The 25,345-nt window shown below is 44.7% G+C and overlaps 1 protein-coding gene across 1 annotated transcript in view; it reads right to left on the bottom strand.

Moving 5' to 3' along the window:
• palm2akap2 (palm2 and akap2 fusion) overlaps positions 1 to 25,345 on the bottom strand; it is a 97,292-nt gene that overhangs the window by 52,933 nt on the left and 19,014 nt on the right. The window contains exons 2-3 of the mRNA XM_036976551.1: positions 23,939 to 23,984; positions 1,136 to 1,216 (exon numbers count right to left, since the gene is read on the bottom strand). Coding sequence (XP_036832446.1) covers positions 1,136 to 1,216; positions 23,939 to 23,984 — 127 coding nt within the window. The remainder of the gene's footprint in view (positions 1 to 1,135; positions 1,217 to 23,938; positions 23,985 to 25,345) is intronic.

The raw sequence follows: 25,345 nt of genomic DNA, 5'->3' as shown, positions 1-25,345 counted from the left end.
ATATTTTCCAAAACATGCATCCTGTTTGCAATAAGGCATGAAAGTAAAAATGCAAAAAATGCAGCAAATAAATTAACTTCATGTCCTGAACACATTTTTGGGGCATATCCAACACAACACATCACTGAGTACCACTCTCCATATTTTCAAGCATGGTGGTAGCTACATCATGTTATGGGTATGCTTGTCATCGGCAAGGATTAGGGAGTTTGTTAGGATAAAATAAACAACATTTCCAACAGACACTGGGAGACAAATTCACCTTTCAGCAGGAAAATAATCTTAAACACCGGAGTTGCTTACAATGAATGTTCTTGGTCTAGTTACAGTTTGGGCTCAAAAATCAATGGCAAGACTTGAAAACAGATGTCCAGCACTGATAAACAACCAACTTCACAGAGCTTGAAGCATTTGAAAAAGAATAATGTGCAAATATTTTACAATCCAGGTGTGGAATGCTCTTAGAGCTTAGAGGTCCTCTTACCCAGGAAGACTCACAGCTGTAATCACTGCCAAAGGCGATTCTAACATGTATTGACTCAGGGGTGTGAATAATTATGTAAATGTAATGTTTATGTATTTCATTTTCAATAAATTTGCAAATATTTCTAAAAACATGTTCTCACTTTATCATCATGGGGTTTGTAGTTGAGAAAAACTATTAAATCAATATTGAATTCAGGTTGTAAGAATGTGAAATAAGTCCAGGGTAAGAAAACTTTCAGAAGGCTCAGTAAATGTCAGCATGCTTGAAGTCCGGCCTGGTTGTAGTTTGCTGAGAACAAGCAGTACAGTTCTATTGGCTAATCCTGGTCCATTGTTAGATTTCTCTCATAATAGCAGAACATACAGTAGGTGACATATATGTTTTACACGTATGCGCACACACACACGCACGCACGCACAGACACACACACACACACACACACACACACACACACACACACACACACACACACACACACACACACACACACACACACACACACACACACACACACACACACACACACACACACAATACTCAAATTAAATCTGTCAGTCTGCACATTGACCTCACAGTCATTGTATCATTTGAAATCCAAAGTGCTGGAGTACAGAGTCAAAACAACAAAAACGTAGTCACTGAGTTTACCTTGAGATGTTGAAGCTGCAGCACCAGATCGTCCAGCTGTCTCCTTTTGTCCTCTATTTCTGACTGTCTTTTCCTTTTCTCCTGTAAAATAACACAACACTTGATGACCAAAAGATCCTGGTTAAATCCCTATGTAGTGTTCTGACTTCCAGGCACCACAGGGCTGTGGTCAAAAGTTAAAGTTTCAACTTTTACTAGTCGTATGTACAGGATGCACATGGTATACAGCGTTCAACGAAGGGTGTGTGTATTATAGAGGGTGGTCGTGGAGTGTGTGTGTGTTGTAGAGGGTGTGTGTGTGTTGTAGAGGGTGTGTGCGTGTTGTAGAGGGTGTGTGTGTGTTGTAGAGGGTGTGTGTGTGTTGTAGAGGGTGTGTGTGTGCGTGTTGTAGAGGGTGTGTGTGTGTGTGTGTGTGTGTGTGTGTGTGTGTGTGTGCGTGTTGTAGAGGGTGTGTGTGTGTGTGTGTTGTAGAGGGTGGTCGTGGAGAGAGAATTAAGCATCAGATGAAGGGTCATTCTAACCTCAATCAGAACAGAGACAAGATGGAGGACAGCCATGGTCTGTTACTTCACTAGATGTATTCTCTGACTAATAGATCTGGTCCAGAAAAACAGTGCTGTAGACTTGACACCCGGTTCCCTTAGAGCACAGACTGTATGATGTCAGGGTCTGTGAATGTACATTTCTCAGCATTAGAGGATTCCATGTGATTCCAGTTGTCAGAACTAAATGTCTGTTTAGCTCATGTATTGTAGCGATTGTGAATGGACATGTGTTCAGCCTATAGTGAGGTCTCTTACCCACACACTGCACCACACACACACACATACACACACACACACACACACACACACACACACGCAAACACAGATTTTGATGATGAAGTGACACAGCTAGTACAGACAGCCCTCAACATCTTCCGTGTGTGTAGAGCTGCCTGGACTCTTATTGTGTGTGTGTGTGTGTGTGTGTGTGTGTGTGTGTGTGTGTGTGTGTGTGTGTGTGTGTCTGTTGTGTGTGGTGTGTGTGTGTGTATGTGTGTGTGTGTGTGTGTGTGTGTGTGTGTGTATGTGTGTGTGTTTGTGTGGACTCCAGCAGCCCTGTGGACCTTCCAAACTCCCCTTGCTCTCTGGCTAGTAATTCAAAGTGTTGAATTATACTTCCTGTCCTGACTAACAGCTCCCCCACAGTTTCCTGTCCTGACTAACCCCTCCCCCACAGTTCAATGTCCTGACTAACCCCTCCCCCACAGCTCAATGTCCTGACTAACCCCTCCCCCACAGTTTAATGTCCTGACTAACCCCTCCCCACAGTTCAATGTCCTGACTAACCCCTCCCCCACAGTTCAATGTCCTGACTAACCCCTTCCCCACAGTTCAATGTCCTGAATAACCCATCCCCACAGTTCAATGTCCTGACTAACCCCTCCCCACAGTTCAATGTCCTGACTAACCCCTCCCCCACAGTTCAATGTCCTGACAAACCCCTCCCCACAGTTCAATGTCCTGACTAACCCCTCCCCCACAGTTCAATGTCCTGACTAACAGCTCCCCACAGTTCAATGTCCTGACTAACCCATCCCCACAGTTCAATGTCCTGACTAACCCCTCCCCACAGTTCAATGTCCTGACTAACCCCTCCCCACAGTTCAATGTCCTGACTAACCCCTCCCCACAGTATTAACCACACGGTACTAACCACACGGTGTTAACCACATGGACCTCTATACGGACCTCTTTGCAACAAGGACCTCTTTACAACAGACCTCTTTACAACAGACCTCTTTATACAACCGACCTCTTTACAACAGGACCTCTTTACAACAGACCTCTTTAAAACAGGACCTCTTTACAACAGGACCTCTTTACAACAGACCTCTTTACAACAGGACCTCTTTTCAACAGACCTCTTTACAACAGACCTCTTTACAACAGACCTCTTTACAACAGGACCTCTTTACAACAGACCTCTTTACAACAGGACCTCTTTACAACAGACCTCTTTACAACATAACCTCTTTACAACAGACCTCTTTACAACAGGACCTCTTTACAACAGACCTCTTTACAACAGGACCTCTTTACAACAGACCTCTTTACAACAGAACCTCTTTACAACAGAACCTCTTTACAACAGACCTCTTTACAACAGGACCTCTTTACAACAGGACCTCTTTACAACATAACCTCTTTACAAAAGGACCTCTTTACAACAGGACCTCTTTACAACAGGACCTCTTTACAACAGACCTCTTTACAACATAACCTCTTTACAACAGGACCTCTTTACAACATAACCTCTTTACAACAGACCTCTTTACAACAGGACCTCTTTACAACAGACCTCTTTTAAACAGACCTCTTTACAACAGGACCTCTTTACAACAGAACCTCTTTACAACAGACCTCTTTACAACAGGACCTCTTTACAACAGGACCTCTTTACAACAGACCTCTTTACAACAGGACCTCTTTACAACAGGACCTCTTTACAACAGGACCTCTTTACAACAGGACCTCTTTACAACAGGACCTCTTTACAACAGAACCTCTTTACAACAGGACCTCTTTAAAACAGGACCTCTTTTCAACAGACCTCTTTTCAACAGACCTCTTTTCAACAGACCTCTTTACAACAGGACCTCTTTACAACAGGACCTCTTTAAAACAGGACCTCTTTTCAACAGACCTCTTTTCAACAGACCTCTTTACAACAGACCTCTTTACAACAGGACCTCTTTACAACAGGACCTCTTTACAACAGGACCTCTTTACAACTGACCTCTTTACAACATAACCTCTTTACAACAGACCTCTCTACATCAGACCTCTTTACAAAAGGACCTCTTTACAACAGACCTCTTTACAAAAGGACCTCTTTACAACAGGACCTCTTTACAACAGGGCTTCATTGTTTGGGTCTCTGTTTCTTGGTCTCAACACACATCACAGCCCTGATCTCTCACTCTAATTAACTCATTGCATTTAGCTGCTGCCCCAGTGGGTCCACTACACTACTTCTCATCAACCTCTGCTAACCACACCACTCTGCCCTGCTGCCCTGGGACACATGATCACATGATCTAGCCCAGGGAGGGCCACTCTGATGGGGGTGGGGGCTACAAAATATCTGAACTCACGAGGAACTCATGCAATTCTACACATGTTGCCACAGGGTGGAGAGAAATGCAGTTTTTTAAATATAATATCTGAGTGAGAGTGATAAATAAAATCAATGGGGGGCCCCTAGTAATTGGACCGTGATTACTACAGGTTTAGATAGCTGGCCATCTCACCAATCTAAAACATCTTAGCTGACATGGCTAATTGAGCATCTTTCAGCGTCTGACACAACAAGAGGAAAACTGCTGATGCAGAACCACATTTCTGAATAGCACCTTGTGTTTTCTACTATTCTAACTCTGAACCGTAAGTAGAGGCCCCGACTGAGTCCCCCCCCCCCCCCCCATCATTTTTTAAATTATTTTTTTATCTGCGGTCCTACAAAGGGCAACAGTAAAACATGTCAGAAGCTACTAGTACCAGGATGTAGAATGGGACAATAACCTAACAACTTCAACGACTAATTTCTCTGAACTATGGGGGGAAAAAACATCACCAAATTCACTAAGAATGCATTACAAGCATTTCACTACACTCGCAATAACATCTGCTAACCATGTGTATGTGACCAATGACATTTGATTTGATTTGAAGAAACTAGTGGTCAGAACCTAGCAGTCATAGGTTGTAGGATGGGACATTAACCTACAGCTTCAACGACAAATTTCTCTGAACCCCTCCAGAAAACATCACCAAATTCACAGAGAATATATTGCATAGAATGAAGAAACAGTAATTCGAGGCGCAGCTCCATACTACTGGTCAGACATAGAGAACTGATACTGTATGTAGGGTGTGGGGGGTCTGGGGGGTCGGGGGGGTGTGGGGGGTCTGGGGGGTCTGGGGGGTGTGGGGGGTCTGGGGGGTCTGGGGGGTCCGAGGGGTGTGGGGGGTCTGGGGGGTGTGGGGGGTCTGGGGGGTCGGGGGGGTCTGGGGGGTGTGGGGGGTCTGGGGGGTGTGTGGGGTCTGGGGGGTCGGGGGGGTGTGGGGGTCTGGGGGGTGTGGGGGGTGTGGGGGGTCGGGGGGGTGTGGGGGTCTGGGGGGTGTGGGGGGTCTGGGGGGTCCAGGGAGTGTGGGGGGTCTGTGGGGTCCGGGGGGTGTGGGGGTCTGTGGGGTCCGGGGGGTGTGGGGGGTCAGGGGGGTATGGGGGGTCCAGGGAGTGTGGGGGGTCTGGGGGGTGTGTAACTCATTGTTAGACAAAATGTTGTCCAAGTCGGATGTTAGGTACTATAGATATTGAATTAAAAAAACAACACAATACTGTAAATAAAGTAATAGCACAGTATTTATTCCATTGTATACTTTTGTATTTTTTTTCATATTGGCCAGTCACTAATTGGATGCATAATTGGATGCATTAGTTAAAACTTCTTAGGGCTGAAATCCCGTTAACGGGATCGATATGACAACAGCCAGTGAAAGTGCAGGGCGCCAAATTCAAAACAACAGAAATCTCAAAATTAAAATTCCTCAAACATACAAGTACACATCAATTTACAGAAAAACTCATAATAAATGTTGATGAAAATACAAGTGCAATAACCTGAGAACGGTACTCAAAAAACAAATAAATATATCCGCCATGTTGGAGTCAACATAAATCAGAAATAACATTATAAATATTCCCTTACCTTTGATGATCTTCATCAGAATGCACTCCCAGGAATCCAAGTTCCACAATAAATGTTTGATTTGTTCGATAAAGTTCATAATTTATGTCCAAATAGCTTCTTTTGTTAGGGCGTTTAGTACACAAATCCAAACGCGCGTGCAGGACCAGCCGAACGTCGGATGAAAAAGTTCAAAAAGTTATATCACAGTTCGTAGAAACTGAGTATAGAATCAATCTTTAGGATGTTTTTATCATAAATCTTCAATAACGTTCCAACCGGAGAATTCTTACGTCTATTAGCAACTGGGACTGAGGAGCAGGCAATTTACTCTGGGCACCTATTTCATCCAAGCTACTCAATACTGCCCCCATCCATAAGAAGTTAATGGTTTCCTGTACGACTGTACTGCTGCTATCTGAGTCATGAGAAGGGAGCAGGTATTTTCCTAGAGTCATTATTGAATTGGTTTGGGTTAAGTCGGTTGGAGCTTGGCGCTTCAGTACCCTGTGTTTTAGTGCTCAGCTCTAAACCTCAGTCAGAAGCAAACCTGGGTTCAAACACTACTTCAAATATTGAAAATAGTTTCAGCATGTACTTTAGCCTGCCTGAAGTTCCAGGTGGACGGGGGCTCACACGTTTTGGAAGTTTCCTATTGGTTTCATTGCAACATACAACCTCAATGAAGCTAATGTAAAGTATTACCAATGATGTCCAATAGTATGTGAACCCAGGTTTGCATTGCAGTGCTATGGAAGTCTCTAGAGCTGTTACAGGCTGGATGATCGGCCAGCTGCACTCTGCGGCTTTATCACATGGTCCAATCAGCAGAGAGCTCCTTTCCCTCTATACCTCTAATTAACTGGCCTGAGGGGGAGGAGGGTGGATGTGTGTGTGTGCACATGCGTGTGTGTTGAGACCAGGGCAGCCATGCAGTCAGGCCTCGCTCCTCTCAAATCGAATCAAATCTTATTGGTCACATACACGTGTTTAGCAGATGTTATTGCTGGTGTAGCGAAATGCTTGTGTTTCTGGTTCCAACAGTGCAGTATCTAACAAATAATATCTAACAATTTCAGAACAATAGACACAATACACAAAAATCTAAAGTAAAGGAATGGAATTTAGAATATGTAAATACGGGCTCAGTGGTCTACGGCACTGCATCGCAGTGCCAGCTGTGCCACTAGAGAACCTGGTTCGAGTCCAGGCTCAGTCACAGCCGGCCACGACCGGGAGACCCATGGGGCGGCGCACAATTGGTCTGGCATAGGGAAGGGTTGTTCTTGTCCCGTCGCGCTCTAGCGACTCCTGTGGCGGGCTGGGCGCAATGCACGCTGACACGGTCATGTTGACACTAATGACTTCAAAACCCCCTCCTCCCCCTCTTCTGATCCCTTCCTATCCCCTCCTCAGAACACCCTCTTCAGAATCCTTTCTTCGGACCTCTTCAGACCTACCACTGCCCCATTCAGACCCCTTCTTCAGACCTCCTCCTACCCCCCTTCAGAACCCCCTCACCAGACCCCTTCCTGTCCCCCCTTCAGGCCCCCTCTTCGGACCCCTCCTACCCCCTCTTCACCCCCTCCTTCCCCAATCTGTCATAACCTCTCCTACCCCCCCATCCCCATTCCTTCTTCAACAGAGCCCCTGTTAGTGTTGGTGGACTGGGGTAGGAGCTACACGCGGTATGGCTATGGGACAAGCGTTATGGGACAGGGGCTAATTTTAGCAGCAGCTGTCACTCTTGGCCTTCTCTACTCACACATAGTTTAGTTTGAGGGGTGTGGCCGTAGAGCATGTTGGAACTCTGGTCAGGTGGGCTAACCCTAACCCTACCCTGCCCCTAACCCTACCCCTACCCCTAACCCTAACCCTAACCCTAACCCTACCCTACCCCTAACCCTACCCCTAACCCTAACCCTACCCTACCCTACCCCTAACCATAACCCTAACCCTACCCTAACCCTACCCTCCTGTAAACTTTCTAACTTGCGCCTTTGAAAACTTTTGCATTTTCACTACCTCAAAGATCTTAGAGCAAAGATGGGAAATATATAATGTTACAACTGTCACGCCCTGACCTTAGGAATCATTTTAATTCTCTATTTGGTTAGGTCAGGGTGTGACTAGGGTGGGCAATCTATGTTTTCTATTTCTTTGTTGGCCTGGTATGGTTCCCAATCAGAGGCAAACCTGGGTCTATCGTTGTCTCTGATTGGAGATCATATTTAGGCAGCCTTTTCCCACCTGTTGTTTGTGGGATCTTGTTTTTGTGTAGCTGCCTGTGAGCAGCGCAGAACATCACGGTTCGTTCTCTTCGTTTTGTTTTTGGTGAGTTTCATATTTATTAAACATGTGGAACTCTAAGTACGCTGCTCCTTGGCCCATTCATTCAGACGATCGTGACAACAACAAGGAAAGCTTGTTGGTAGATGTATGCTTTTGAAACAACCTCATCTGTTTACTTGATGTACTAGCTGGGAATTTCTTCTGGTGATATGATCCGGAAACACTCCTGGCCCTATTCACCTCGCAAGGCATTACAGAGTGACTGGTCTCCAGTAGTCAAATCTAATCAAACTGTATTTATACAGCACATTTCAGACATGGAATGCAACACAATGTGCTTCACAGGAAAAAACGAATGAAAACATGGAAAATAACTAAAGGCTGGGGGCATAATAACTAAAAGCTGTCTCTCCTTGTCTCTTGGTCACACTCAGGTTCTTTGGCAGGCTATTCCAGAGGCTAGGGGCATAGTAATTAAAGACTGTCGCTCCATGCCTCTTGGTCCCCCTCAGGTTCTCTGGCAGCTATTCCAGAGGCTGAGGGCATAATAACTAAAGGCTGTCTCTCCATGCCTCTTGGTCCGAGGCTTTGGGATAGTTATAAGGCCAGTGCCAGAGGACCTGAGGAACATACTGGGTACATAACTTAAAAGCATGTCTGTATTTGGGCATTCTGTATGTTTTGCTGTTGACACACAGCTTTCTTGGGTAGACCAGACAGGAGAGCATTACAGTAGTCAAGCCTGCTTGTAATAAAATCATGGATGAGAGTCTCCATATCAGTCTGAGTAAAAATATTTGTCTTGAAATGGAGTTCAGAATCTAAAATCACAACTAGGTTTTTTGACCTGGTGTTTTGTCTTTATTGCCTGTGGATTCAAATGTGCGGCCAGATTCTCTCTCTGTGCTTTGGCTCCAACAATAATTACCTTGGCCTTGTCAAGATTTAGCTGGAGGAAGTTGAGCCATCCCAGAGTATCTAGTAACCCTAACCCTAATGGACTAGGAGTAACTAGAATCACACAGTAGTGGACCAGGACTAGGAGACTAGGATAGACTAGGACTAGGGGACTAGGATAGACTAGGACTAGGGGACTAGGATAGACTAGGACTATTAGACTAGGATAGACTAGGATTAGGAGACTAGGATAGACTAGGACTAGGGGACTAGGATAGACTAGGACTAGGGGCTAGGATAGACTAGGATTAGGAGACTAGGATAGACTAGGATTAGGAGACTAGGATAGACTAGGACTAGGATAGACTAGGACTAGGGGACTAGGATAGACTAGGACTAGGGGACTAGGATAGACAAGGACTAGGAGACTAGGATAGACTAGGATTAGGAGACTAGAATAGACTAGGAGACTAGGATGGACTAGGAGACTAGGAAAGACTAGTAGACTAGAATAGACTAGGAGACTAGGATAGACTAGGACTGACATCCTGACCCACTCAAGCATGTGGTTAAATGTCACTGATAGTTGGTGTGGACCTGAGAGCCACACACACACACACACACACGCACACACGCACACACGCACACACACACACACACACACACACACACACACACACACACATTCTGTGTGAGCAATCGATACCTGCCCTAGTCACATGACTATTGTCGGCATCTCAAACATTCACCTATGTGGAGAACGTTAGCATTAGCAGCTAATAGTCCACATGACTATTAAAATGTGTCTGTAACTGATTTACATTGTTAACACACTGAGTTGAATGTGTCTGTAACTGATTTACAGTGTTAAAACACTGAGTTGAATGTGTCTGTAACTGATTTATTTAATTAGTTAAATGGTTCAAGCCAACCCACTCTGTTGATGTAAACTTTAATGCATCTTTTTTTTTCATTTTCTCCCCAATTTCGACCAATTGGTAGTTACAGTCTTGTCCCAACGCTAAGACCTTCCAGCTGGTTGGTTGGTTCCTAACGCTAAGACCTTCCAGCTGGTCCCAGTCTGCTGTTATATCAGCTGGTTGGTTCCTAATGCTAAGACCTTCCAGCTGTTAAATCAGCTGGTTGGTTCCTAGCGCTAAGACCTTCCAGCTGGTCCCAGTCTGCTGTTATATCAGCTGGTTGGTTCCTAACGCGAAGACCTTCCAGCTGGTCCCAGGCTGCTGTTATATCAGTCTATTATGTTTGTGTTTGTGTGTGTGTGTGTGTGTGTGTGTGTGTGTGTGTGTGTGTGTGTGTGTGTGTGTGTGTGTGTGTGTGTGTGTGTGTGTGTGTGTGTGTGTGTGTGTGTGTGTGTGTGAGGGGGGGGGGGGGGGGGATACATTTTGACTTCCCTTCCAGATCTGGAATTGTATCAGCTCACCACCCAGGGCTTTTACTTTCAACATAGTTAATACCACTTAAGAGGAACAATGGGAACATATTGAAGACACACATGCTCATCCCCAGAATATGTTGTCTATTTTGAAAGAATAAAGCTAAGAACATTAACAACAATATAGTTAACTACATTATGGAGGAAAATGAAACCAATATCGCTCCCTACAAACACAACCCTATGGAACGATCCTTGGATATATTGTCACAATTCACTGATACGTTGACCCACATGGAATACTAAAGGCATAGAAACCGTAAATGACTTGTTAACAGGAAATACATATATTTTTTTGTGGATTGACTAATGTAGATATTTTCAAATACGTATAACTTCAAAGTTCAATATCACAACATATTGATTTGAAGTATTTTGGATATCAGGACAATCTTGAGGGAATTCTATGAGTCAGAACATTTAATTTTGGTAACTCTTTACGTCTTGTTGATCACAGATATATTAAAAAAGGGTAGGGGAGTGGATCAGAAAACCAGTCAGTAGTTAGTGTGACCACCATTTGCCTCATGCAGCGGGACACATCTCCTTTACATGATCAGGCTGTTGATTGGGGCCTGTTGTTCTACTCCTCTTCAATTGCTGTGCGAAATTGCTGGATATTAGCGGGAACTGGAACATTTTTGTACATGTCGATCCAGAGCATCCCAAAAAACAGAAGGTAAGATCTCTGAAATATCAAGAACCTCAAGGCTAGGGGGAAGTATTCGGAAGTTCGGATGACTGACGTGCCCAAAGTAAACTGCCTGTTATTCAGGCCCAGAAGCCAGGATATGCATATAATTGGTAGTATTGGATAAAAAAAATTACTCTGAAGTTTCTAAAACTGTTAAAATAATGTCTGTGAGTCTAACAGAACTGATATGGCAGGCGAAAACCCAAGGAGAATCCACCTGGATTTTTGTTGTTGTTGAGGTTGACACTTGTCTATGGGATTTTCAAAAGAAATCCTCCCAGATTGCCGTTCCTATGGCTTCCGGTAGATATCAACAGTCTTTAAAAAGGGTTTCAGGCTTGTTCTTTGAAAAATGAACTAGAATTTGTAGTTTTTCAAGGTGGCTCTCATTTTGACTGTAGTGTTGTGGCGCGCGTGGATGAGGGCGGGCACTTCCTTGTTTATCTCCGGTAATAAACATACTATTCTCCGCCTTAAATTGTATAATTTATTTACATATTAGGGTACCTGAGGATTGATTAGAAACGTTGTTTAACTTGTTTGGATGAAGTTTATTGGTAACTTTTGGGTTTGTTTGTTTGCATGTTGAACGACTGGAACAGGTGGATTACTGAATCAAACGCACCAACTAAACTGACTTTTTTTAGGATCTAAAGAAGGACGTTATCGAACAAACCAACCATTTGCTGTGTTTCTGGGACCATTGTGATTGCAAACAGACAAAGATCTTCAAAGGTAAGTTAATTATTTATAGCTAATTCTGACTTTTGTGACGCCTCTGCTGGTTTGGAAAATGTTTTTGTATGCTGGGCGCTGTCCTCAGATAATCGCATTGGTATGCATTCGCCGTAAAGCCTTTTTGAAATCTGACAAAGCGGCTGGATTAACAAGAAGTTAAGCTTTTAAATGAAGAATGACACTTGTATTTTCATGAATGTTTAATATTACTATTTTTGTATTTTGAATTTCGCGCTCTGTAATTTCACCGGAAGTTGTCAAGATGGGGCGCTAGTCCGACCTAGCCTTTAGAAGAAAACAACAAACCAAGGTTGCATACGTAAATTCACTCTGCCCCTTTTCATGACGATACCAGCAGCCACTTGAGTAAGTGAGAGATTGCCAGCTACCGCCTAAGCTAGGCAAGACCACAACACAAACAAACAGCTACAAGTAGTTAGTGTAGTTACAAATGGACTGTACTAAATAAATTAAATGTCTTACCTGTGATGAAATGTTTTCCACACATATGTGTAGCCTACTGGGACACCTCGTCCCCACAACGCCCTACTAATGAACGTTTACCAATACCTTCGCAGTGAGGTGAGCAAAACATTCCAGAAATGTAAACAACTGTGAGCTTACCCAAACTGGAGATGGTGGATCCATCCCATGACAGGGATCTGGAATCTTCTATTGACCAACACTACTATTCTAACAGCAACATGGATTGCGGGGATGCCTTAACTCAGGCTGGCCATAAAAACCCGGCAAGCACTTGGTCTCTGCCAAAAGATGTAGGAACTCATCCAGTGACATTCATTTAAATAACTTCACCGGCAATGACTTCAACAATGCTTCCAAAGTAAGTGATCTGATCTCCATAAATCAAAAGCTGGTTATTTTAGATGAAATGAGAAAGAACCAAGATGATCTGAATATCACCCTCGCACCTCAATAACATACAACTTGAGGATATGGGCAAAGAGAATACAAGGTTAGAGGGCACTGTTGGCAAACCAGAAAACAAAGTAGACTATGTATCCATGACAACAGAGCACTCAAAGAGATAAACAGACACGCAGTATGCAGGATAACGTAATATAATCTGGCATAGAAGAGGTCGAATCTAGAATGAGGGAAAGGGGAATAGGGGAAAAGGGGGACGGGGGAAAGGGGGATACCTAGTCAGTTGGAAAGGGAAAGGGGGATATCTAGTCAGTTGGAAAGGGAAAGGGGGATACCTAGTCAGTTGGAAAGGGAAAGGGGGATACCTAGTCAGTTGGAAAGGGGGATACCTAGTCAGTTGGAAAGGGAAAGGGGGATACCTAGTCAGTTGGAAAGGGAAAGGGGGATACCTAGTCAGTTGGAAAGGGGAAAGGGGGATACCTAGTCAGTTGGAAAGGGAAAGGGGGATATCTAGTCAGTTGGAAAGGGAAAGGGGGATACCTAGTCAGTTGTAAAGGGAAAGGGGGATACCTAGTCAGTTGGAAAGGGAAAGGGGGATACCTAGTCAGTTGGAAAGGGGATAACTAGTCCGTTGGAAAGGGAAAGGGGGATACCTAGTCAGTTGGAAAGGGAAAGGGGGATATCTAGTCAGTTGGAAAGGGGGATACCTAGTCAGTTGGAAAGGGAAAGGGGGATACCTAGTCAGTTGGAAAGGGAAAGGGGATATCTAGTCAGTTGTAAAGGGAAAGGGGGATACCTAGTCAGTTGGAAAGGGGGATACCTAGTCAGTTGGAAAGGGGGATACCTAGTCAGTTGGAAAGGGAAAGGGGGATACCTAGTCAGTTGGAAAGGGAAAGGGGGATACCTAGTCAGTTGGAAAGGGAAAGGGGGATACCTAGTCAGTTGGAAAGGGAAAGGGGATATCTAGTCAGTTGTAAAGGGAAAGGGGGATACCTAGTCAGTTGTAAAGGGAAAGGGGGATACCTAGTCAGTTGTAAAGGGGGATACCTAGTCAGTTGGAAAGGGAAAGGGGGATACCTAGTCAGTTGTAAAGGGGGATACCTAGTCAGTTGGAAAGGGAAAGGGGGATACCTAGTCAGTTGTAAAGGGGGATACCTAGTCAGTTGGAAAGGGAAAGGGGGATACCTAGTCAGTTGTAAAGGGAAAGGGGGATACCTAGTCAGTTGTAAAGGGAAAGGGGGATACCTAGTCAGTTGTAAAGGGAAAGGGGGATACCTAGTCAGTTGGAAAGGGGGATACCTAGTCAGTTGGAAAGGGGGATACCTAGTCAGTTGGAAATTGGGATACCTAGTCAGTTGGAAAGGGAAAGGGGGATACCTAGTCAGTTGGAAAGGGGGATACCTAGTCAGTTGGTAAAGGGGGATACCTAGTCAGTTGGAAAGGGGTATACCTAGTCAGTTGGAAAGGGAAATGGGGATGCCTAGTCAGTTGGAAAGGGAAAGGGGGATACCTAGTCAGTTGGAAAGGGAAAGGGGGATATCTAGTCAGTTGGAAAGGGAAAGGGGGATACCTAGTCAGTTGTAAAGGGAAAGGGGGATACCTAGTCAGTTGGAAAGGGAAAGGGGGATATCTAGTCAGTTGGAAAGAGAAAGGGGGATACCTAGTCAGTTGTAAAGGGAAAGGTGGATATCTAGTCAGTTGGAAAGGGAAAGGGGGACACCTAGTCAGTTGGAAAGAGAAAGGGGGATACCTAGTCAGTTGGAAAGGGAAAGGGGGATATCTAGTCAGTTGTAAAGGGGGATACCTAGTCAGTTGGAAAGGGAAAGGGGGATATCTAGTCAGTTGGAAAGGGAAAGGGGGATACCTAGTCAGTTGGAAAGGGAAAGGGGGATACCTAGTCAGTTGTGAAGGGGGATATCTAGTCAGTTGGAAATGGAAAGGGGATATCTAGTCAGTTGTAAAGGGAAATTTGGATGCCTAGTCAGTTGTAAAGGGGGATACCTAATCAGAATTAAAGGGGGATACCTAGTCAGTTGGAAAGGGAAAGGGGGATATCTAGTCAGTTGTACAGGGAAAGGGGGATACCTAGTCAGTTGGAAAGGGAAAGGGGGATACCTAGTCAGTTGGAAAGGGAAAGGGGGATACCTAGTCAGTTGTACAGGGAAAGGGGGATATCTAGTCAGTTGGAAAGGGGGATACCTAGTCAGTTGGAAAGGGAAAGGGGGATACCTAGTCAGTTGGAAATGGAAAGGGGGATACCTAGTCAGTTGGAAAGGGAAAGGGGGATACCTAGTCAGTTGGAAAGGGGGATACCTAGTCAGTTGGAAAGGGAAAGGGGGATACCTAGTCAGTTGTAAAGGGAAATTGGGATGCCTAGTCAGTTGTAAAGGGGGATACATAATCAGAATTAAAGGGGGATACCTAGTCAGTTGGAAAGGGAAAGGGGGATACCTAGTCAGTTGGAAAGGGGTGATACCTAGTCAGTTGGAAATGGAAAGGGGGATACCTAGTCAGTTGGAAAGGGGGATACCTAGTCAGTTGGAAAGGGAAAGGGGGATACCTAGTCAGTTGGAAAGGGGGATACTTAGTCAGTTGGAAAGGGTATCATAGTCAGTTGGAAAGTGGGATATCTAGTCAGTTGGAAAGGGGGATACCTAGTCAGTTGGAAAGGGAAAATGGGGATACCTAGTCAGTTGGAAAGGGGGATACCTAGTCAGTTGTAAAGGGAAAGGGGGATACCTAGTCAGTTTGATAGGGGGGATACCTAGTCAGTTTGATAGGGGGGATACCCAGTCAGTTGGAAAGGGGGATACCTAGTCAGTTGGAAAGGGGATACCTAGTCAGTTGGAAAGGGGGATACCTAGTCAGTTGGAAAGGGGGATACCTAGTCAGTTGTAAAGGGAAAGGGGGATACCTAGTCAGTTGGAAAGGGAAAGGGGGATACCTAGTCAGTTGGAAAGGGAAAGGTGGATAACTAGTCAGTTGGAAAGGGGGATACCTAGTCAGTTGGAAAGGGGGATACCTAGTCAGTTGGAAAGGGAAAGGGGGATACCTAGTCAGTTGGAAAGGGAAAGGGGGATATCTAGTCAGTTGTAAAGGGAAAGGGGGATACATAGTCAGTTGGAAAGAGAAAGGGGGATACCTAGTCAGTTGGAAAGGGAAAGGGGGATACCTAGTCAGTTGGAAAGGGAAAGGGGGATACCTAGTCAGTTGGAAAGGGAAAGGGGGATACCTAGTCAGTTGGAAAGGGAAAGGGGGATACCTAGTCAGTTGGAAAGGGAAAGGGGGATACCTAGTCAGTTGGAAAGGGGGATACCTAGTCAGTTGGAAATGGAAAGGGGGATACCTAGTCAGTTGGAAAGGGGGATACCTAGTCAGTTGGAAAGGGAAAGGGGGATACCTAGTCAGTTGGAAAGGGGGATACTTAGTCAGTTGGAAAGGGTATCATAGTCAGTTGGAAAGTTGGATATCTAGTCAGTTGGAAAGGGGGATACCTAGTCAGTTGGAAAGGGAAAATGGGGATACCTAGTCAGTTGGAAAGGGGGATACCTAGTCAGTTTTAAAGGGAAAGGGGGATACCTAGTCAGTTTGATAGGGGGGATACCTAGTCAGTTTGATAGGGGGGATACCTAGTCAGTTGGAAAGGGGGATACCTAGTCAGTTGGAAAGGGGATACCTAGTCAGTTGGAAAGGGGGATACCTAGTCAGTTGGAAAGGGGGATACCTAGTCAGTTGTAAAGGGAAAGGGGGATACCTAGTCAGTTGGAAAGGGAAAGGGGGATACCTAGTCAGTTGGAAAGGGAAAGGTGGATAACTAGTCAGTTGGAAAGGGGGATACCTAGTCAGTTGGAAAGGGGGATACCTAGTCAGTTGGAAAGGGAAAGGGGGATACCTAGTCAGTTGGAAAGGGAAAGGGGGATATCTAGTCAGTTGTAAAGGGAAAGGGGGATACATAGTCAGTTGGAAAGAGAAAGGGGGATACCTAGTCAGTTGGAAAGGGAAAGGGGGATATCTAGTCAGTTGTAAAGGGAAAAGGGGATATCTAGTCAGTTGTAAAGGGAAAGGGGGATACCTAGTCAGTTGGAAAGGAAAGGGGGATATCTAGTCAGTTGTAAAGGGAAAGGGGAAAGGGGATAACTAGTCAGTTGTAAAGGGAAAGGGGGATACCTAGTCAGTTGGAAAGGGGGATACCTAGTCAGTTGGAAAGGGGGATACCTAGTCAGTTGGAAAGGGGGATACCTAGTCAGTTGGAAAGGGAAAGGGGGATACCTAGTCAGTTGGAAAGGGGGATACCTAGTCAGTTGTAAAGGAAAAGCGTGATACATAGTCCGTTGGAAAGGGGGATACCTAGTCATTTGGAAAGGGGGATACCAAGTCAGTTGGAAGGGTGGATACCTTGTCAGTTGGAAAGAGAAAGGGGGATATCTAGTCAGTTTGAAAGGGGGAAACCTAGTCAGTTGTAAAGGGAAAAGGGGATAACTAGTCAGTTGGAAAGGGAAAGGGGGATACCTAGTCAGTTGGAAAGAGAAAGGGGGATACCTAGTCAGTTGTAAAGGGAGAGGTGGATATCTAGTCAGTTGGAAAGGGAAAGGGGGACACCTAGTCAGTTGGAAAGAGAAAGGGGGATACCTAGTCAGTTGGAAAGGGGGATATCTAGTCAGTTGTACAGGGAAAGGGGGATACCTAGTCAGTTGGAAAGGGAAAGGGGGATACCTAGTCAGTTGGAAAGGGAAAGGGGGGTACCTAGTCAGTTGTACAGGGAAAGGGGGATATCTAGTCAGTTGGAAAGGGGGATACCTAGTCAGTTGGAAAGGGAAAGGGGGATACCTAGTCAGTTGGAAATGGAAAGGGGGATACCTAGTCAGTTGGAAAGGGAAAGGGGGATACCTAGTCAGTTGGAAAGGGGGATACCTAGTCAGTTGGAAAGGGAAAGGGGGATACCTAGTCAGTTGTAAAGGGAAATTGGGATGCCTAGTCAGTTGTAAAGGGGGATACATAATCAGAATTAAAGGGGGATACCTAGTCAGTTGGAAAGGGAAAGGGGGATACCTAGTCAGTTGGAAAGGGGTGATACCTAGTCAGTTGGAAATGGAAAGGGGGATACCTAGTCAGTTGGAAAGGGGGATACCTAGTCAGTTGGAAAGGGAAAGGGGGATACCTAGTCAGTTGGAAAGGGGGATACTTAGTCAGTTGGAAAGGGTATCATAGTCAGTTGGAAAGTGGGATATCTAGTCAGTTGGAAAGGGGGATACCTAGTCAGTTGGAAAGGGAAAATGGGGATACCTAGTCAGTTGGAAAGATGGATACCTAGTCAGTTGTAAAGGGATAGGGGGATACCTAGTCAGTTTGATAGGGGGGATACCTAGTCAGTTTGATAGGGGGGATACCTAGTCAGTTGGAAAGGGGGATACCTAGTCAGTTGGATAGGGGATACCTAGTCAGTTGGAAAGGGGGATACCTAGTCAGTTGGAAAGGGGGATACCTAGTCAGTTGTAAAGGGAAAGGGGGATACCTAGTCAGTTGGAAAGGGAAAGGGGGATACCTAGTCAGTTGGAAAGGGAAAGGTGGATAACTAGTCAGTTGGAAAGGGGGATACCTAGTCAGTTGGAAAGGGGGATACCTAGTCAGTTGGAAAGGGAAAGGGGGATACCTAGTCAGTTGGAAAGGGAAAGGGGGATATCTAGTCAGTTGTAAAGGGAAAGGGGGATACATAGTCAGTATGAAAGAGAAAGGGGGATACCTAGTCAGTTGGAAAGGGAAAGGGGGATATCTAGTCAGTTGTAAAGGGAAAAGGGGATATCTAGTCAGTTGTAAAGGGAAAGGGGGATACCTAGTCAGTTGGAAAGGAAAGGGGGATATCTAGTCAGTTGTAAAGGGAAAGGGGAAAGGGGATAACTAGTCAGTTGTAAAGGGAAAGGGGGATACCTAGTCAGTTGGAAAGGGGGATACCTAGTCAGTTGGAAAGGGGGATACCTAGTCAGTTGGAAAGGGGGATACCTAGTCAGTTGGAAAGGGAAAGGGGGATACCTAGTCAGTTGGAAAGGAAAAGCGTGATACATAGTCCGTTGGAAAGGGGGATACCTAGTCATTTGGAAAGGGGGATACCTAGTCAGTTGGAAGGGTGGATACCTTGTCAGTTGGAAAGAGAAAGGGGGATATCTAGTCAGTTTGAAAGGGGGATACCTAGTCAGTTGTAAAGGGAAAGGGGGATACCTAGTCAGTTGGAAAGGGGGATACCTAGTCAGTTGGAAAGGGAAAGGGGGATACCTAGTCAGTTGGAAAGGGAAAGGGGGATACCTAGTCAGTTGGAAAGGGAAAGGGGGATACCTAGTCAGTTGTAAAGGGAAAGGTGGATATCTAGTCAGTTGGAAAGGGAAAGGGGGACACCTAGTCAGTTGGAAAGAGAAAGGGGGATACCTAGTCAGTTGGAAAGAGAAAGGGGGATACCTAGTCAGTTGGAAAGGGAAAGGGGGATATCTAGTCAGTTGTAAAGGGGATACCTAGTCAGTTGGAAAGGGAAAGGGTGATATCTAGTCAGTTGGAAAGGGAAAGGGGGATACCTAGTCAGTTGGAAAGGGAAAGGGGGATACCTAGTCAGTTGTGAAGGGGGATATCTAGTCAGTTGGAAATGGAAAGGGGATATCTAGTCAGTTGTAAAGGGAAATTTGGATGCCTAGTCAGTTGTAAAGGGGGATACCTAATCAGAATTAAAGGGGGATACCTAGTCAGTTGGAAAGGGAAAGGGGGATATCTAGTCAGTTGTACAGGGAAAGGGGGATACCTAGTCAGTTGGAAAGGGAAAGGGGGATACCTAGTCAGTTGGAAAGGGAAAGGGGGATACCTAGTCAGTTGTACAGGGAAAGGGGGATATCTAGTCAGTTGGAAAGGGGGATACCTAGTCAGTTGGAAAGGGAAAGGGGGATACCTAGTCAGTTGGAAATGGAAAGGGGGATACCTAGTCAGTTGGAAAGGGAAAGGGGGATACCTAGTCAGTTGGAAAGGGAAAGGGGGATACCTAGTCAGTTGGAAAGGGAAAGGGGGATACCTAGTCAGTTGTAAAGGGAAATTGGGATGCCTAGTCAGTTGTAAAGGGGGATACATAATCAGAATTAAAGGGGGATACCTAGTCAGTTGGAAAGGGAAAGGGGGATACCTAGTCAGTTGGAAAGGGGGATACCTAGTCAGTTGGAAAGGGAAAGGGGGATACCTAGTCAGTTGTTCAACTGAATGCCTTCAACTGAAATGTGCCTTCTGCATTTAACCCAACCCATCTGAATCAGAGAGGTGCGGGGGGACTGCCTTAATCGAGATCCACGTCTTTGGTGCCCCGGTGAACAGTGGGTTAACTGCCTTGCTCAAGGGGCAGAACGACAAATGTTTACCTTGTCAGCTAGGGGATTTGAAACAGCAACATTTTGGCCTGAGGCATCTGTGCACGAGTTCATACACAACATGATCAAAGGTATGTGGACATCTGCTCGTCAAACACCTCATTCTAAAATCATGGGCATTCATCTCGAGTTGGTCCCTCCTTTGCTGCTATAACAGACTCCATTCATCTGGGAATTCTTTCCACTAGATGTTGTAACATTGCTCCTGGGATTTGCTTCCATTCAGCCACAAGAGCATTAGTGACGTCGGCCACTGATGTTGGGCGATTAGGCCTGGCTCTCAGTCGGTGTTCCAATTCATCCTAAAGGTGTTCGATGGAGTTGAAGTCAGGGCTCTGTGAAGGCCATTTCTGTATGGATAAACCATTTCTGTATGGACTTCACTTTGTGTATAGGGGCTTTGTCATGCTGAAACAGGAAATGGCCAAACTGTTGCCACAAAGTTGGATGCACAGAATCGTCTAGAACAGTGTTTCTTAAACTTTTTCAGCCTGGGACCCAAATGAGAAATTCTGTGTTTTCCTGGGACCCAAGCTCACGAAAACATGCAACTATATGTACATATTTCATTACCCTTATGCCTAAAACAAATGCAATATAGAAACAAATAACAATTACATTTACAATTAAATGAAATACTCATATAAATTGCTATTCGTGTTCATTTTCCCCCATTAAAATCACTCTTACGTATCTGTCTAGGTTGGAACTGTTGCTGTTAAAAGACAATAAATGATTTTCATTCTGAACTGGAATGAGCAGGTCTATTCTGGGCTCCGTTTTAACCAGTGCAGCCCTGAGGTCATGTTCAGCATGGAGTCTGTTTCTGTACTTGTTTTTTACGTATGCCAGAGTTGAGAACCCTGACTCACATGGGTATGTGGTGTCAAACTGGATCAGAACATCTACTGCTTTCTCAGTCAGGCAGGAGACCGCTTCCTGCTGCAGATGATCAACCCAGAGTGTTTGCCTCAAAAAGCATCTTGCTTCAATCAATTTATTCCAGTTCAGAATAAAAAAGGATTCGTATTTCAACAGCAACCGTTCCAACCTAGACATCTTTTCAACAATAATTTCTACATTAAGATGTACAGTAGGCCTGATCATTTTTCATCTGTGCTGTTACTTGGCGGTTGCACTATTAGTAGCTAGCTAGCTTGCTTTGGCTGTGAACAAGGGGATTGCTTGGAAGAGAAACTCGCATCGACATCGATTACTATGAGAGATGGTGCTCCCTTATTTCTGCTTATCGTCACCTGTTATAAAATGACAACAATTCCTTGCTAGCTGACTTACTCTTCCACTATTTGAAGCACTGTTTCCTGAAGCATTATGCTGCTGTTATTATTATATAACATTATTATTATTAAAAATTCTCTCAAGTTCTCTTCTTAGCATGTTTCACCCTATATAAATGGTAGACTATCAGGTAATCAGCAAGAAGGTCTGATTTCACTATCACTGAAACAGGACCAAGGTGGTAAGTTTAAAGATCCAATCTGTTTGGGCCAACAAACATGCGCAATGGACATTCGATCGATCGATCTATCAATCTATCAATCTATCTATCTGTCTATTCAATTCAATTCAAGGGGCTTTATTGGCATGGGAAACGTGTTAACATTGCCAAAGCAAGTGAGGTAGATAATATACAAAAGTGAAATTAACAATAAAAATTAACAGTAAACATTACACATACAGAAGTTTCAAAACAATAAAGGCATTACAAATGTCATATTATATATATATATATATATATATACAGTGTTGTAACAATGTACAAATGTTTAAAGTACACAGTACGCTTTCCTTAAGTTTAAGCTTTCCTTAAGTTTGGGTCAGTCAGAGTGGTCAGGTATTCTGCCACTGTGTACTCTCTGTTTAGGGCCAAACAGCATTCTAGTTCGCTCTGTTTTTTTGTTAATTCTTTCCAATGTGTCAAGTAATTATCTTTTTGTTTTCTCATGATTTGGTTGGGTCTAAATGTGTTTCTGTCCTGGGGCTCTGTGGGGTGTGTTTGTGTTTGTGAACAGAGCCCCAGGACCAGCTTGCTTAGGGGACTCTTCTCCAGGTTCATCTCTCTGTAGGTGATGTCTTTGTTATGGAAGGTTTGGGAATCGCTTCCTTTTAGGTGGTTGTAGAATTTAACGGCTATTTTCTGGATTTTGATAATTAGTGGGTATCGGCCTAATTCTGCTCTGCATGCATTATTTGGTGTTCTACGTTGTACACTGAGGATATTTTTTGCAGAATTCTGCATGCAGTCTGAATTTGGTGTTTGTCCCATTTTGTGAATTCTTGGTTGGTGAGCGGACCCCAGACCTCACAACCGGGCTCTATGACTGAATTAAGTATTTTTAGCCAGATCATAATTGGTATGTTGAATTTTATGTTCCTTTTGATGGCATAGAAGGCCCTTCTTGCCTTGTCTCTCAGATGGTTCACAGCTTTGTGGAAGTTACCTATCTCTCTATCTATGCCAGGGGAGCTAACCCTTAGAGCCAGATGAGAAACGGCTTGACTCTTTATAGGTAATAGTGTGCCATTTGTAACAATCCCTGTAGCATGATTACCATTACAGACTCTATACTTACCCTTTTACAGAAACCCTCCTCTTCACAGTCATTTGACATTCACTTCAAACCTGGGTTCAAATACGATTTGAAATCAATTCTAATATTGTATCTCTGCTTGATTGAGCTTGTTGGACCCATAGAATAGTCAAACAACTGCAAACCCCACCCCACTGCAGGCAGGTTGGACAAAATCTCAAAGGATTTAAAGTATTTAAAATAGTACTTCAACCCAGGTGTGACACTATTAAAAAGGCTCGGAGATGTGCTAACAGACATTACGTGTAAAATGTTGAATGGGAGTAAGGTTTCCTTTATAATAAACAACCCTCTTAGCACTGCGCTCCATGTCAACGTATCTTGGGCTGTACAGTGTTTGTCGGAGTCAAGTATATATATCGGAATGACAGGGACGTAACAACACAGCCAAAATAGTATTTCCATCTGTCGCTTGCTGCTCCTCCCTGTTTCTGTGTCTGTGTGTGTGTGTGTGTGTGTGTGTGTTTTGTCCATCTCAGAGTCTCTTGTACAACTGATTCTCTGCACTCCAACTACAGCTCAGAGCAGAGAACTACTGACGCTTTTCATCCCTCTTAATGACCGCTAAACTGTGAACCGGTCAACAAACTGAACATAACAGTAGTAGCTGTAGAGGTAGCTATAAAAACCAACAGCCAGTCACTATCCACCAATGTTTTTGTTGTTGTTGTTGACATTTTCCTTTAACACCAACTTTCCACCACACATTTTCCACCCTCAACAACACAAAGATACATGAGATTAACAATGAACAATACGGAACCACATCAGCAGAGAGAAAGAGAAAGATTTTACATGGTTTATGTCTTGTCTATTTCACTTGTTTTAGCAATGATAATATGTTTCTTGCGCCAATAAAGCCTATTGAATTGAGAGAGAGGGAGAGGGAGAGAGAGAGAGAGAGAGAGAGAGAGAGAGAGAAACAGAGGTAGACAGAGAGAGAGAGAGACAGAGGTAGACAGAGAGAGAGAGAGAGAGAGAGAGAGAGAGAGAGAGAGAGAGAGAGAGAGAGAGAGAGAGAGAAAGAGAGAGAGCAAGAGAGAGAGAGAGAGAAACAGAGGTAGACAGAGAGAGAGAGATTTAGAGGAATTGGTTTTGGGACTTACTGCAAGGGCTTGGAGCCTCTCCTTGTGAAGTTCAGCCTCAGCCATCCTGTAAGGCACAGGAGAGAGAGGTCAGTGACAGCCTAGCAGGGGGAGAGAGGTTGGCTGCCTGCCTGCGTCTGGGTCTGTGTCCAGGTGGAGGGACAGAGTGCCAAGCTGGTCCTGTATGGGTCCTGTAGTTGCTGTTATCCAGTCAAAGTGAGAGCTTTCTCATTCACTGGCCATGTGCCTGTACTGATCCTGCTGCCTGGCGCTCGCATTCTCCCTCCCTCCTTCCCTCCCTCCTCCTCCCCCTCCCTCCTTCCCTCCCTCCCTCCCTGGTCATGTATGTAGTGCAGCAGCAGAACCAGCTGAGTAATGGAGAGATTGACATTTTTCAGCCTGACGTCTGAAGGTTCAGCTTGGCTGCTATAGTCTCTGGCTCTGTGCAGGGACAGGAGAGAGGATACCTGGGATCCACAGCAGGGAGACAGACATGCAGGAAGTGGGGATACCGGAGGACCATTTATCAGTTCAGAGTGACAGCCTACACCTGAGAACCAAGACCGAGAGAGAGGGGGAAGGAGAGAGAGAGCAGGTGAGAGAGAGAGAGAGAGAGAGAGAGAGCGAGAGAGAGAGAGAGAAAGGGCAGAGAGAGAGAGACACCGAGAGCTTGGGCTCCTGAGTTCTCCTGAAATAAAGTAGAATTAGAGTTGGATAAATGTAGAAAAAATTGAATATTTTCGCAAGGACTTATACAAGATAATAACATCAAAACAACATCAAAACCTTAAATCCAAATAACAATTTCAGACCTAAAACCCTGATTTTGGACAAATAGACCTGAATAGACTATTACTACCAAGACTTCTATCAAACCAAAACCTGCAGAGGAATCACAGTGGAAACGTGGCATGGCACAGTGCTATATTAACCAGACCATCCCCTGGCACAGTGCTATATTAACCAGACCATCCCCTGGCACAGTGCTATATTAACCAGACCCTGGAAACAGTGCTATATTAACCAGACCATCACCTGGCACAGTGCTATATTAACCAGACCATCCCCTGGCACAGTGCTATATTAACCAGACCCTGGAAACAGTGCTATATTAACCAGACCATCCCCTGGCACAGTGCTATATTAACCAGACCCTGGAAACAGTGCTATATTAACCAGACCATCCCCTGGCACAGTGCTATATTAACCAGACCATCCCCTGGCACAGTGCTATATTAACCAGACTCTGGAAACAGTGCTATATTAACCAGACCATCCCCCGGCACAGTGCTATATTAACCAGACCATCCCCTGGCACAGTGCTATATTAACCAGACCATCCCCTGGCACAGTGCTATATTAACCAGACCATCCCCAGGCACAGTGCTATATTAACCAGACCATCCCCTGGCAGAGTGCTATATTAAC

The sequence above is a fragment of the Oncorhynchus mykiss genome, chromosome 5 (genome assembly GCF_013265735.2).
Source record: "Oncorhynchus mykiss isolate Arlee chromosome 5, USDA_OmykA_1.1, whole genome shotgun sequence".
Classification (NCBI taxonomy): domain Eukaryota; kingdom Metazoa; phylum Chordata; class Actinopteri; order Salmoniformes; family Salmonidae; genus Oncorhynchus; species Oncorhynchus mykiss.
The sequence above is the reverse complement of the archived record's forward strand: the minus strand, read 5'-3'. Positions and strand labels throughout refer to the sequence as shown.